A 15,086-nucleotide genomic window follows, 5' to 3' on the forward strand; every position below is an offset into this window, starting at 1 on the left:
GGCTCAGAACTCAGCTGATCTATAAGCAAGTAGGACTTCCACTTTTCTCTTTTCCTCTTCTCACCACTCTTGTATGCCTGGAAAGAACCAGATGGAAAACTTTTTACGGAGGGAATTGTGCTGGGGGCAGCTTGGCATGGCAGCATTTCAAGAAAGCAAGCGAGATGGACCGGGAAAAATCCTCTTCTTCTTTGCTGTTAAAGGTGCTGTAATCACACTTCATTGCATGGGTTGCCTAAAGCAGCCTTCCCCAACGCTGTGCCTTCGAGACACGTTTGGACTGCGACCCCCAGAATTCCCAGTCAATGGCCCTGCTGGATGGGAATTGGTGCAAAGTAGAGCTGCCAGGCTGCTGACGGGGACGGGGCGTTATGCTCACATGACTCCAGTCCTCCGTCAGCTTCACTGGCTTCCCATTGAAGCCCGGGCCCAATTCAAGGTGTTGGTTATGACCTACGAAGCCCTAAACGGCTTGGGTCCGGGCTACCTGCACGAGCGCTTACGTCCGTATATGCCCGACCGCCCTTTGAGATCTGCGGGAGAGTCCCTTCTCCGGGAACCCTCCAGGAAAGAAATTAGGAGAGTAAGTACCCGGAGGAGGGCTTTCTCTGCGGTGGCGCCCAACCTATGGAATTCACTCCCCAAAGAGGTCCGCCTGGCACCGTCGTTACTGGTTTTTCGGCGCCAGGTAAAGACCTTTTTATTTAAACATCATTTCAATTGTTAAAACATATGATCTGGCCTGGGCAACTTCTTCTTCCTTCTCTTTCTCCTCCTATATTTTTATTTTATACTGATAATTTTAATTTTGTATTTGTAAATCAATGTATTTTTTGTATTGTTATATTTAATGGTAATTTATTATGTACTATTGTATTTCAATGTATTTTATCATGTTGTAAGCCGCCCCGAGGTTTCGGCAAGGGGCGGCATAGAAATGTTATAATAATAATAATAATAATAATAATAATAATAATAATAATAATAATAATTCTGGGAGTTGTGCTCCAAATGCCTCTGAGGGCCACCAGGTTGGAGAAGGCTGGTCCAAAGGGTGGCACAGTTGTTCTTTCTGCTTGGTCCCATCAGGTGGTCATTTGTTCACAAAAGGAGAACATAAATTTATAATCATTCATTCATTGATTTATATGCCTAGATGCAGATGTACTGAATATCTCTTCATATGATCATGATTTCTACATCTCACCATAGTGGGAAGGACTGGAACCAGGAGGTCCGCATAGCTTCATGGCTTGGGTGCTAACTGTGCACAGACAACTCCAAGTTATCTTTAAACTGGATTTGGACTGGTCAGCCCTTCAAGTGGAGGACATCTTTAAATATTCCGGAAATAGACTTCGTGTTGCAGTTCAGATCTCTGTCCTACAATTCCCATGTTCCCTCACCGTTGAGTATAGGGTTGGAGCTGATCGGGGTTCTGAGCCTTCTGGGATGCTGCAAGTGGCCCATCCCTCGGAGGACTGTCCCCTGCTAACCCTGCAAATAGAGGACTGTTCTCTGTGAAGTACGACACACAGTCCCCAAAGCTTTTGTATGCCTACACAGAAGTAAACCCCATGGTCTCCAGTAGGATGGAAGGGTGCATAGGACAGCCACCTTTCATGAAAACTAGCCTTCTCCAAACCAAGCAGGTCTTAGAGTGCAGTAACAATAGCTTGCATTGGGGTACAAGAGAGTAATTTTTGCAAAGCCAATTGTAACTTGAAGCTTTGAAGTACAGCCACTCCAGATCAAAGGCAAAGCCTTTATTTACCTTCTCACAGAACCTCAACACATGGAGAGAGTATTTTTAACCTCCTTCAAACAGGTGTTTTCTTCCCCCCACCAGGGAAAGTATTTACATTTAATTTTCAAAAATATCTTCTCATCCCCCCACCCCACTAGGTAGGGCAGGAAGAAAAATACGCCAGGCAGGAAGTGGAAAATGTGTCAGCCCTACACAGGTCAAAGCCAACCCTCTCGCTTCCATGACGTCAGAAGCGCTGAAGCATTTCTGGGTCACCTTTGAAGCTCTTCCCGCAGAAACCGCTTCCTCTAGAAAACATTTGTTTTGCAAAGAGATGGGGAGTGGAGAGGGAGACTGCACGTGCCAGGGCTCAGGTGGAGGAACGGAGAGGTGAGATGCCGTTATACCGCAAGGACACGTGCCCAACACTGCCACGAGTCGAGAGGAAGACCGCAAAGACTCTTGCAGCTGCAACAACTGGGGCAGGGGACCAGCTAAGTATATCACCCCTGAAGGGGATGCAAGGGCCAATAATAGTTTTGTGGCTGCCTCAGTTGTGGGCAAGCTGGAAATGAGAACGGGGTCAAATGGAGAACTAGTGCACCCCCTTTGAACGGATCTCTCCTGCCAAAATCAACTTTGAACATTTCGTTCCATGCTTGAAATATTTCATTTTTTTTCCAGAGACCAAATGGTATCTGCCATAGATTCCTTAACAGTGTATGGCAGACCATTGGGAGGTTTGAAGAGGCAAGCATGGCTGTCCAGCTGAGCCCACGCAACACTGGGAAAGATTACGGGTCATTGTGAGACTTCCTTGCCCTTTCAAATGCACCAAACATGAGCTATGGGAGTTAATGTTTCCTTATTGATAAGCCAGTATTTGTCTTGGAACCCTAAACTCTGTGCCATTCTGCAAATTACTATTTGAAGAGCCTAGCCCTCAGGAAATTCACAGGTCCAAGTGCCACAGCTCTTCTCTATCCTCAGCATTTGGGATCCAGTTGTGTTTATCATTTAATCATAATGACCACCCAGCAGCTTGTCTAGTTCCATGTAGAAACATCTATACCAGTGGCCATCATCAGATGTATGAAAGTATGTATCATTGTATCACCTCTTTAGCATTGTGGCTTGAATTTTATTTGATACACTTAAAAACCTGCTTGGGAAATGGCAAGGCCAACTACAGGTCCACAGAACTGTGCCCCTTAGCTACTGAAAATAATAATAGTGAGTAGCCTTGGCGACATGGATTTCACTAGCCAGAGCTCATTCTTTCACACTCATCTTGGCAGCCACCAACGTTGAAATGTGTCCCTTTTAAAGATGTGTGATTCCTAATATTGTCAGCCGCTCTTGAATAACAGGACTGTACAAGAGTAACGTGGAACACGCGAACCTCAGACGTTGCTAGATTTGAATGCCCTTGAGCATCGGTCATGCCAGTGAGGGCAGATGCAAGCTGGAATACGGCACAAAAAGCAGGGCCACAGGCTCCCTGCCACTTTGCATTTATTTATAAAATTTGTATGCCATCCAATTGCTAACGTCTCTGGACAGCCAACAGCAGAAATTGATGACCCACTCTGGCATTTGACTTTCCCCTTTATGCATACCAGAAAGAAAGGTGTTTATTTTTAAAGATCCCTTTAAATTTCCTTGCTTTAGGATGATCAAGCACCTCACTCCTTGCAGTAGCTGTGTAAACCAATCCGTGGAAAACCACAGGCTTGTATCATCTCAACTATTCCCATGCCAGAATTGAGTATTTGATGCCCTTCCATGTGCAAAGGATGAGGTGGATAGATGGAGTCACTAAGGCAGTCGGCGTGAGCTTGGGTGGACTCCAGGGGATGGTGGAGGACAGGAAGGCCTGGAGGAATGTGGTCCATGGGGTTGCGATGGGTCAGACACAACTTCGCGACTAACAACCACCACCACGTGTTATCTCCTGTGCTGGGGGGGAGGGGGGCTGCCAAAGGTTGTGTCTGTGTATGAGTGGGGGCCATTCTACCACGCAACCCTGTGTGTGTACACATGGAATGTTCCGGTGAGTGATGTGGCCTGCAGAATGTTTGAAGCAGTTCAAAATGCATAACGGAAGTGTGATTTGCCATTTATCTCTTCCTCTGCCACTGCACCAAGTAGGTGTTACATTTGCTGGAAAAATAAAAAGCCAATAGAAGCAGGCATCCATTTCCCCCTCTGGAATGCCTGATACGTTGACTTCCAGCCATTCTACTCCCACAGTTAATACACTTGAGAAGAAACAGGCCTGAGCATGTAATTCACAGGAACAGACATGAGATGGCAGCAGCGTAAAGGAAATGAAAGGCAAACGCAGCAACGTTTTGGGCAACACTGAAAGGCAAAGATGACGACCCCCTAATAACATGGACAGCCAGTTGACTGGAACTACGTTTAGTCTGACCGAAGTAATGACTTGCTTGGTTAGCGCTGGAGAGCAGAGTCTGACTCCAGGAACATGTTGCAGTGCTCTTGCCTGCCAGTTTGCAGGGAGAGGAACCCTGTTATCCTGATCATCTTGATTAAAAGGCACCATCATCCTGTTATGAGAGATTAGAAAGACAAGCATGCTAAGCTGCATGCTAAGCTGCGAACATTTCAGAGAAATGGAAGGATGCAAGTGCTTCTGCTTTGTTTAAATTAGCAGGATTTCAAAGGCAGGAGCAGGGTCCTGGCTGGAGATCTCTAACGGTGCTGGGTAGATGGGAGTTGACTAAAAATGCACATTTATAATAGAATATCTACTGGCAGGTCAATCAATGCCAAGCCCATATTCCTCTGTTCTTCCAAACAGCGCTTCGGCCAGGCAGAGCAATGCCCAGATTTTCCAAGACATCCTTCACCAGTTGACCCAGAGGATAATCGCGGCCCACCCAACCTGTAGGCCTCTTCTTTCCAGCTACCACTGAAAGATGAGGAACAAGAATGTAACAAAAAGGCTTTATTGAGAGTCAAAGAAATGGAAGGCAATGGGCCTTCAGGAAAACTGAACACCCTCTTCCAGCTCAGGGAAAAAATCCAAGTCCATAATGTGTGGCATTGCCTTCTCAGTGGGATGGGGGCCTTCATCTAACAAGCCCAGTCCAGGATCTATGAAGGAGAACAGAAGAGAGAGTTGCTTTTAATGGTGTGGGTAGCGAAAGATGGAAGTGAATTTGTTTATCAACATTGCACTGGACATCAAGATCAGCCACTCCAAAAGTCTAGCAGGGGTTGTACATAACTGACAAATTAACAAATACATACGACAAACTAACTCAATGGCACAGTAAGCTTTCACTCCATGCTCTGACCATATACTGACTCATCTGCTCCCTGATCAGCAAATGGAAAAATAAAGCTCTTCCCAATTAATACCAAGTCAGGGATGGGCAATCTGTAGCCTGCCAGACGTCATCCTTGGCCGCTAGCCATGCAGGCTGGGGCCGAAGAGAGGCGGAGTCCAATGAGATACGGAAGGCAATAGTTCCCTACTCTTGCTATAAACCTACAATGTACTTGAAGCCTAGGATTCCATTCTGCACAAGCAAGTACTAACTGCCAGTATCAGCCCAGCACACAGAGCGTTACTTTGAGCATGCTTATCACTGTGATCTTAAACTCTCTTCCCCTTCCAGTCTTGACCACTGTATGAAGAAAAAACCAGTATCCAGTTATTTGTATGAGGAAGGTCAACAAGAAGAAACTAAGGCAGAGTAAAAATGAATAATAAACCACAGAGTTCTAACCAAAGAGGAAGAGCACACTCAATTCGTGTCAACATTTATACTTTCCATGTTAGGCTAGCACTTTAATTCCAAAAGCAGTCTACAGCAGAAAGCTACCCTCTGAGTAAGTGATGAACTTTACAGTAGCAAAAATGTTTTCTTCCAAGAAGCCTCCTCTTCCCAAAACCCATATCCACCCATCTGGACTAGGCATACATACAGCTATATCTTCTTTATCAGCCCACAAAGTTGATGACAACAAGATGCAAGATGGTGCTGGCAAAGAGGAAGTCAGCAAAGGCCCGTTCTGGCGAGATCCCCTGAAATTCATTCTTGTTCTGTGGGTTGATTTGGATCCTCAAGCAAACTAGAGGGAGGAAGAACATACATAGAATTGTTTCTTATCATGTTCCCAAACACCAAATGTGCTACACTGAAATACCAGAACATGATGGACCATCCTGCACAAGAAACCATCATGGCATGTCCAGCCACTGTTTTTAAGCCTGGCCATAACTTTATACTTTTTTAAAGCTACGGCCTGAGATTCACTGACGTATTCACCAATTTGTTATTAGCAAATTCTTTCTTGATTCTTCCAAGTTCTCCTGCCCTTTTCCTGAAGTGGAACAAGGAAAGGAAATCTTCCAGATCTTGCACTGGTATAGAGAGTAACCTGAAAGCAGCAACATGGTCTGGGTGGGGGCATCTCTCTAACATTGCACTGAACTTCTGCAAGGTTTAGAAAAACTTGGAACACCTTCAAAGCTCAGCTGTGTGTAGTAAAAATTCCTCCTGCTTCCTTCATGGAGAATAGACAATTGCTGGCAAGGACAAATTCTGTTTTGCTACTAAGGAAAGGGAGAGCCTGAGGGCTGTTGATTGAAAGAACAGTCACTTAATCTGGCTTCAGAATCTTTTCTGATTGAAGAGGAAAGAAAACAGTTTGAACAAATATAGGTACACCATTATGCATATCCATCCACAATAAAGTCTTGCAACTGCAAGCACCCCCAAGTGGCCATGATGTGGAATACTGGATGGAGAATGTTGGGAACTGTAGGACTTTTTTCCTGCTTAAACACACTAGATTGTGCCCCAAGTAAGCCTAGCCTGATATATCTCACAAAATTGTTGTGAGATACAAGATAAAAAGAGCAGAGGGCTTTGCAAGCCTCCTTGGGTTCCCTGCAAGATGAAAAAAGCAAACCATAAAGAAAAAAAATAACTAAAGAAAACTGCAGGGTTGAGCAATGCATCGTAGAAACAGGCTCCAGAGTCCTGTCTTACTGTCACCCAGATGCTTTGGCCCGCGTACACTTTTAGCACAACCCAGCAGTGCATCCCAGTCCGAAACACCTGAAGAGCACTAGCATGAGGCTACCCCAGGCCCAAAACAAAGCAGGTCCTCAATGAGAGGAGGAGAGTAAGGTGCTGCAGGAAAGGTGCTAGACAGCTATGAGAACAGCTGGTCCCTAGCCACGCCCCCGCGCTGCCACGGCAACCGTCGCCACCCACCCTCCTGCCCCCACGACCTCCCTGTTGCCATGGCGGCCCGACACCAGCCCAAATGCCACAGGCGTTCCCAAGCCGCCCTCGCAGCGGCTGGACCCTCCCCACGACTGCCGTGCCGATACAGCGAACTGGCCCCGGCCCCGTCTCCCCTCACGGCTGCCGCGGGACCGCCAGGCCGCGCCTCCTTCCCCGAAGGAAGGCTGCGGGTCGGTGGTCGTGGTGACAGCGCAGCCCCCCCCCCCGCAAATCAGGGAGCCCCTCACCGCCCAGGATGAAGCTCCCCACGGCCGAGATGAAGCCCGAGAGGAACGAGTTGAAGGGGAAGGTGCCGACGCCGAGGCAGTAGCCGAACTGCAGCGCCCCCGTCAGCATGACATAGAGCAGGTAGGCGTCCAGCACCTTCAGCCGGCTCGGCGTCCCGCTGCTGTACTCGGCCAGGAAGCGCCGCACCACGGAGCCCACCGAGCTCGCCCCGGAGCCGGACGACCCAGAAGAGGCGCCCGACATCGCGACGGCCGCTCTCCCCGGACAACCTGACTGAGTGGCCGGAAGCGGGCAGCGACCGCTTCCTGGGTCACGAGCGGCGCATGCGGCGAAGGCGCGCGGGCCCAGCCCGCATGCGCACAAGCAGCCTGCAGCGCCCATGAAGCCATTTATTGTCTGGGCGGATTCATGCGCATGTGCACCGTCTTGTCTTTCCCCACGTACAAACCTCTGCGCATGCGTAGTACACTCATCGTTGCGCATGCGACTCGCTCCAAGAGTGAGGTGGGAAAAGCGATTTTGAAACGCACGCGTAGTTTGGCCTCCAAACTTAGACACAAGGCATGCTGGGAGTTGTAGGTCTTTATTTCCTTGCCTGAACGTGCATAGGCTTTCGCCCATAGGAACTTTGTATTTTTAAAAAAATAACGGCTATAGCATAATTTTATGAATAGGAACAGAAAATCTGGAATATAAAAAAGGCATGGCTTTGATTAATTCCCTTCGCTTCTGCGCGTGCCGAATTAAAACAAGGCTGTTCGATTACGAACGCCTGGCGATTACGCGCGCATGTGCAATAAGAGCGGACAATTTCCAGCCTGCAGGTAACAAACATGAGCTTTGGCTTAGAAAACGAAAGGAAATAAAAGCGCGATCCTAGGCAACAAAAAGGCCTACGGCACCCGGCATGCCCCAGCTTGCCCGTTCGCTCCATAGAAGTCCTTTCCGCTCAGAGCCAACAGACTTTATTTATTTATTTATTTATTTAGAAGGTTTCTATGCCGCCCCATTCGCCATAGACTATACTATGCTTTGCAAAGAAAGTGCGTTGATACGTATAAATCGTGCGATATAGAATATGCATATAGCGCATTAATTTGCTTTATTAAGGGCAAGATGAGGCCTTTCAGATGAGGGGAAAGGCCTATTTGACCTACGCAGCTATGCCTTTTTTTCCGTCTAAGCTTGCGCAGGTTCGGGCCCTAAAGCGCAAGACGTTCAACTCACCGCTTTAAGTTTGCATCCCATCCTAATAATGCAGCCCGAGGAATGCCGCTTCTGCTCTCCCTTCACCGGCATGGCTCTGCTTTAAGAAAGGCAGACGATCCACGGATTTGGCTCTTCCTGGAGTGCGATTGCTCCCCCCACCCACGATCTATGAGAGCCAAAGCAGCCGCTCAATGCTATCAGATGGGTAGAGCACCCTCCCCCCCCCCCCCGGTGCTCGGGATCACTCCATGCTGGCCTGTCCGCAGACGGACGGACGTGGCGGGCAAGGGATCAAGCTTGCTCTTGCACGTCACAAACTCGCGAATGCGTGGCTCGCTTGCCGCGGGGCGCGTCCAGGTGCTCCGTCCGATGAGCGGGCGGGCAGGCAGCGACGTCGACCCCACAGAAGCAAGCTCCGGGGGCAGCGAAATCGGGGGTTGCAAAGCCGTCCCCCCGCTTGCACTTTCGCCCTCCTTTTTTCCTATGATCGTCTGCCTGACAGCAACATTAACCAGAGGCAGCGTGGTCTAGTGGTTAGTGTTGGGCAGGAGTGGGACTCGGGAGGCCTACGTTCTGATCCCATGGGGTTATGAAGCTTACGGGCCGACGTTGGGAAGCCCGTGGCTTTTTTTAGCTTACCCAACCTTATAGGGTGATCGTGAGGATAAACATGGGGAAGGCAAGGGATCCTGCAAGCCCCCCTGTTTTCCCTAGAGGACTGGCGGCCGGCGGGGGGGATTTAAAATCGGGATTTGATATTACCGATCAGCCAACAACCCAGGCTTGTTGCAAGCCCACCTGTTGCCATCCCAAACAAGCCACTTTCTTCCGCCCCTCCGTCGCCTCCCGTCTTCCCCCACGGCTATCAGTCACCCCACCCAGGCTCCTCCCCTCTTTATGATGCCCCACCCACATCAGGGGCGAGGGAACCCGCCCTCCTCTCCCGCTTCTTCTCCTAAGCAAGCCCAGGCAGCGGAGGGAGGCCCGGGGAGGGCTGCCGCGCTCTCTTTTGGAGCATCCCTCCCGCCCCCGACCCCCTTACATAACCCAGCAGGAAGGTTACACAACCGGCTTCCCCCAACTCCGCGCTCCTTCCCTCCAAGCCATTCATAAAATGCAAACCACGCCCCCTCGCGCCCGCTGGACCCCGCCCCCGCGCTCTAAGCTCCGCCTCCCCCTTTGATCCACGCCTTCCTCACCAGCTGTTGTGATGTGTTTGGGGAGCAATGGAGGAAGACCTTGAGCCGCCGTGAGTCTGAGTTGGGTTCAGTGTTTTCCGGGTAGCGGAGCCGCGATCGGAGGCGGGGTCTATTCCGTGTTTCTTTCTTACGCCTTCTCTGTATCGGGGAGGAAAATACGTTGCTTTTTGGGTCCCCAAACATGTGAGAAAATGGGGCGGTTGTTCATGGTCGCAGTTACACGAATTATTTTCTCTTCTGCGGGCGTGTAGGGATGTTTCTGGTGTACACTTCTCCAGGGTTTGATGTGGGTGATTAATGCGGATCGACGTTGGACTTTTAAAATAACTGATGGGAATCTTTTGGGTTGTTAGGATGTCTGTAAGGTGCTCCCAAAAGAGCGAGCAGAGTTTGGATAGAAACAGGCCTGTTTGGGAAAAGTAAGGAAAAGAAAGATAGACCAAATTCCATGTACAGCTATGATTCAACCTGTTGGAAATGATGGTTAGAGAGGCCGGTTTTGATGGGTAGGAAAATCACAGATCCTGCCAAAAGGGATAAAGGCTTAAATCCAGGCGAGGGAGAGAAGAAGGCAAGGCTATCTTGCCTGAAGAGGAAGAGGGTTAAAAGTGATTATGCAACACCAGGACAAAGTGATAACGAAGTATGTGCAAGGAACGGGAGATGATCCAGGGTTCACTGCCTTATCCTGGAATCTGTGTCCCCAAGCTCTTTTCTGTGCTAAAGGTTATGAGCTGGGGAGTGTGAAGACCACAGTGTTTCTGAGCATGAGCAGAGTTACTTTTCCTTCCTGCCAAATACCAATATTCCTCCTGTGTGCCTGAGATGAAAGAGCACAGCCCCTTTAGGTGTTGTTACCAGACCTTCTCAAACATCTTGGAGGGGAAAGATAACAGGAAAATAAGTTGTGATTCATAACGTGTTTTCTTTCCAAGTGAGAGGTATTGGAATTCAAGCCTGGATGGACAACAGATTCATTTCTAATAATTCCAGGTGTTGGTGGGCTGGGAATACTTAGTAGTGAGAGGAAAATGCTCTGCACATGCTCAGAAGTTCTGGTACTGTTGGCATGAACTTAAACATCTCAGAAGTTTCTTGAACTGGTTTGGAAGGATAGTGGGTGTTCAGGGAGTAAAAGCAGAAAAATCTGGTCCCTAAAAAATAGCCAACATTCCCAGATAAACAATCTGAGCTTCAAGTCTGTATTTAGTTTCAGATAAGCCCTTGGGGGCTGCATTTGAGGGAGAACCTGTGTGATGGTAAAAAAGTTGGACTAGGGACCCAGGAGATCGGGGTTCTAGTCCCCACTCGGCCATGATCCTCACTGGGCCAGGCACAGATTTTCAGCCCAACCTACCTCATAGGGTTGTTGTTGGGAGGATCAAATGGAGCTGTGGAGCAGCTTTGGGTTCTTGCCGGAAGGAAAAGGAGGGATATAAATGTAATGATAATTCTTGCATGAAGAAGCCAAGCCAAAGGACTTGGTGGGGAATAGGAAGCCTGTAAGAATGGGTGTTAATTTGCTTCAGACCCAATTCTATGCAAGTTCAGACTCCCAGAGTGCACCAGCCAAGACAGGAGCTCTAGAACTCCTTTCAGTCCAAACATCATCATCATCATTATAATTATAATTATTATTATTTCATTGTGTATTTGTACAATAGCCCATCTCTAGGCTCTCTGTGCGGCTCACAACAATTAAAACAGCACAGCATCCTAAAATCAGGCATAAAATCAACCCATTTAAACTTACTAAGAGCACAACTAAAATACAGAGCATAGCACATCAGAATTTAAATATTACAGAAATGCCTTAAAATAAGCAAACTGAAATTCAAATCAGCAAAGAAGATTGGGTCAGTCAAAAGCAGGTACTGAACTACATTATTAAAATAGCTGGGAAAGGGGCATTTCTTTGCCCAGTGCCAAAATGATCGCCGCGACAGCACCGGTGCACCTCTCCGGGGAGCCTATTCCAGATGCACGGGATTGCAGCATTTATTTTATTTATTTATTAAAACATTTTTATGCCGCCCCATTCGCCGAAGCCTCGGGGCGGCTTACAACAATAAATTAATATAAACATAAGCATGAGTCCTACAACCCGAGGGCATGTGTCTACCGTGTCCCTTGGGAGTGACTCAGCAAAGATCTGGGAAGAGGCATGACTCAGCAATCCATCCGGCTGCCCTTGTCGTTGTCGCCGTTCGCCAACAGTGCAGCCTTGTTTTCCGAGAGTCACTTTTTGCAAGGAGGAGAAGGCAGCCGTTGTCTTGGACTGAAATCTTTCCAGTGTAAAGATCATCACGGCCTGTACGGGGAGAAGCCGGTTCAGTGACTGCCCCGATTTGCATGATGGACTAGCATGTGCTGACCATTGTGAAAACATTAGCTTCCACGGCTTCATTTCAGGAACAGAGTTGCTCTCATTCTCTGAGTTTCTTTCCCAACTTTGCTCCCGTAAAGTTGTGCTCGAAGTCAGAGTTTGGGTAATGGGGGCCCCTGGGCATGTCTTCTGTGAAACAGCAAGGTGTTAAGTGAAGATTGTTTGTTTATTTTGCCTTGTGCTAATTCTTGAGAGGAGTGGATGGAAGAATTACTGAATGGGCAGATTGGTTGCATGTCCCCAGCTAGAGAAAGACCTGTCAGTTACAGGCCCATTTAATGGATCTTGATGTTTGTACAACAATCGTGCTAAATATTCATCTATAGTTTCACATTCTAAAGGGTTCAAAGCATGTGTTGTACATTATCTCGAAAATATTCACCCCCTGCAAGGTTAGTTAATAGTGTGTGGTATTTAATCTATTTCATGTAAAATTATTTTTGTTCACCTTTAAAGGTGAACTAGAGACCCAACCAGTCAGTCTTAAAGGAAATCAACCCAGACTGCTCTTTAGAAAGCCAGATACTGAAGCTCAAATACTTTGGCCACCTAATGAGAAGAAACAGTGGAGAAGACCCTGATGCTGGGAATAGTGGATGGCAAAAGGAGAAGGGGGCGGCAGAGGATGAGGTGGCTGGATGGAGTCACCGCAGCAGTGGGTGTGAGCTTGGGTGAACTCTGAGGGATGATGGAGGGCAGGAGAGCCTGGAGGAATGTTCTCCATGCGGTCGTGATGGATTGCGCATTACTTTGCAACTGAACAGCAGCAACAAAGCGTGAACTAAAGCATTTCCTCTGAAAGTTTGGCCAAGAAAGGTCTAAAACTCATGGCTGGGGTATGCCAGAAGTTGCAGGCCGTTTGCTGTCTAAACTCACCGTGGGTTTGTGTCTTTAGGGTGTTAGACAAAGGCTGGGAAGGCCTGGGTTCAAATTCCCATTCAGCTGTTAGGTGCCTAGGTGACCTGTTCTTTATAAAAATGAAAGAGATTTCTAGTCCTCAGGGTGTGGAAGAGGCTTGAAAAGATACATGGTTGCACATGGCGAAACTCTGAAGCAGGGTGGTGGGGAGGTAATGGCAGGTTTCTAGTGCTCCTGAGGATGGAGTCTTTGCTGCCGAGCAGTTATGATGTGGCAGCTACAGTTTTGGGCCTCAGTCAGGGGGACGTGGTTGAAATCCCAGCTCAGACAAAACTCTTATGGGGTGACCTTGGACAAGTCACCCTTTCTGAGTTGTTGTGTGCATAGAAGGAAGAACAGTAGATCTGGGTACAACTTGCAGAGCTGCTGAGGGGAAGGCCGGGTTAGCTATGTTGATGTACTTCCCCTAGATTGAAATCAGAGGCGGAAAGAATGTGACTTGTTCGAAAGCTACTCTGTGCTGAACTAAGATTTTCCTTGGTGACTTCCCTGCTCAGCAGTGAGGCTGTTTTCTGGGAAGTCACTCCAAGACGGACTCCCAAGAAAGTGTGTATAGACTTGCAACCTTGCAGTGTAATCTGAAATACATTTAGCCAGAAAAAAGCCACCTTCTTTAGAAAGATGGCGTAAGATTTGCAGCCAGCATGGCTGTTGAAGGCTATATGGCCTGAGGCAGAGAATAGGGGACCTCTGCTTTGTAGCTGTAACAATTGGACTGGGCAAAGGGAATCCAACTTTTTGCAAGAGGGGTTGCATTCCCCCCGAACAAGAATGGTGGAGGGGGAGGGCTTGGGCTTCTCCTTGAGCCGTATTGGCCACTTGAGGCACACGTGGCTTCAGTGGTTCAGAGGGCCTTCTAGCAGCTTTGGCTGGTGGTCCAGCTGCACCCCTGTCTGGACAGGGATAGCCTGTTATCAGTGATGCATCCTCAGGTAATCTCTAAACTTGGCTACTGCAACGCACTCTACATGGGTCACTCCTTGAAGACTGTTTGGAAGCTGCAGTTGGTGAAAAACGTGGCAGCCAGTTTAATACGGGGGACCAGATGGTCTGATCCTGTAACACCAATTCTGGCCAGCTTGCATTGGCTGCTGGTTTTAACCCATAAAGCCCTACATGCTTGGGCCCATGCTATCTGAGGGAACACCTCTCCCAACCTTCTTCTACCTGGACACTACAATCAAGTTCTAGGGCCTTTCCCTGGTTGCCACCTCCGTGGCAACAAGGAGAAGGGCCTTCTCAGTGGTGGCCCCCAGAATTAGCTGCCTGGGACCAGCCATACTATCTGTCCAGCACCGGGTCAAGACCTTGCTCTGTAACACCCCATCAGCTTCTGGATATTTTGGATCTGCAAAATGTTGCCACAGAATTTGGCTTTCTATCCATCTCCCTTTTGCTCCTTTCCAGCTTTTTCGTCCCCAATTTCTACCCACTTGTCTCCTGACCTCAGCTCTTCTCAACCCTCTCCCTTCCCTCCCGCAGGTCCCAGGGCTGGTTGGCTGGCTGGCTGCCTGCTTGGCGTCCCACCTCCATGTCTCACCTCAAGAATGTGGAAGCTCGGATCATGCAGTGTAAGTGGGGCGGGGTTTGTGGTCGGTCGGCCTCTCTCCTCTTTATTGGGAAGGAGTTCCCAACCGACCCAAGAAGCTGGGGGAAGAGAACGCCGTGATTCCATGATGCTCTTGCCTTGGATAAGGACCATGAAGATCCTGACGATGAAACTCAAATACTTTGGCCACCTAATGACGTTATGTTCACATGACTCCAGTTCTCCGGCAGCTTCACTGGCTTCCCATTGAAGTCCGGGCCCAATTCAAGGTGTTGGTGATGACCTATAAAGCCCTAAACGGCTTGGGTCCTGGCTACCTGAACGAGCGCTCACGTCCATATATGCCCAGCCGCCCCCTGAGCTCAGCGGGAGAGGCCCTCCTCCGGGAGCCCTCAGTGAAGGAAATTAGGAGGGTGGTTACTCGGAGGAGGGCTTTCTCAGTGGTGGCGCCTAAGTTATGGAACGCGCTCCCCAGAGAGGTCCGCCTGGCGCCGTCGTTATTTGTTTTTCGGTGCCAGGCGAAGACCTTTTTATTTAAGCAGCATTTTAAATGTTAATATTA

At 48.6% G+C, this 15,086-nt stretch overlaps 2 protein-coding genes across 2 annotated transcripts in view; one reads left to right on the forward strand and one right to left on the reverse strand.

The window, feature by feature from the left end:
* Positions 1-4,703: 4,703 nt before the first annotated feature.
* Positions 4,704-7,554, reverse strand: DAD1 (defender against cell death 1). The gene is made up of 3 exons (XM_044426221.1): positions 7,263-7,554; positions 5,705-5,851; positions 4,704-4,867 (listed from the first exon to the last, which is right to left on the reverse strand). The coding sequence occupies exons 1-2, from the start codon at positions 7,504-7,506 to the stop codon at positions 5,721-5,723; spliced, it is 375 nt and encodes a 124-aa protein (XP_044282156.1). The 5' UTR covers positions 7,507-7,554; the 3' UTR covers positions 4,704-4,867; positions 5,705-5,720.
* Positions 7,555-9,691: 2,137 nt separating this feature from the next.
* The window catches only part of ABHD4 (abhydrolase domain containing 4, N-acyl phospholipase B), a 13,360-nt gene continuing 7,965 nt past the window's right edge, over positions 9,692-15,086 (forward strand). The window contains exons 1-2 of the mRNA XM_044426220.1: positions 9,692-9,721; positions 14,458-14,546. Coding sequence (XP_044282155.1) covers positions 9,699-9,721; positions 14,458-14,546 — 112 coding nt within the window. The 5' untranslated portion in view covers positions 9,692-9,698. The remainder of the gene's footprint in view (positions 9,722-14,457; positions 14,547-15,086) is intronic.

This window comes from Varanus komodoensis, unplaced genomic scaffold (assembly GCF_004798865.1).
Source record: "Varanus komodoensis strain SLA01 unplaced genomic scaffold, ASM479886v1 scaffold169, whole genome shotgun sequence".
NCBI lineage: Eukaryota > Metazoa > Chordata > Lepidosauria > Squamata > Varanidae > Varanus > Varanus komodoensis.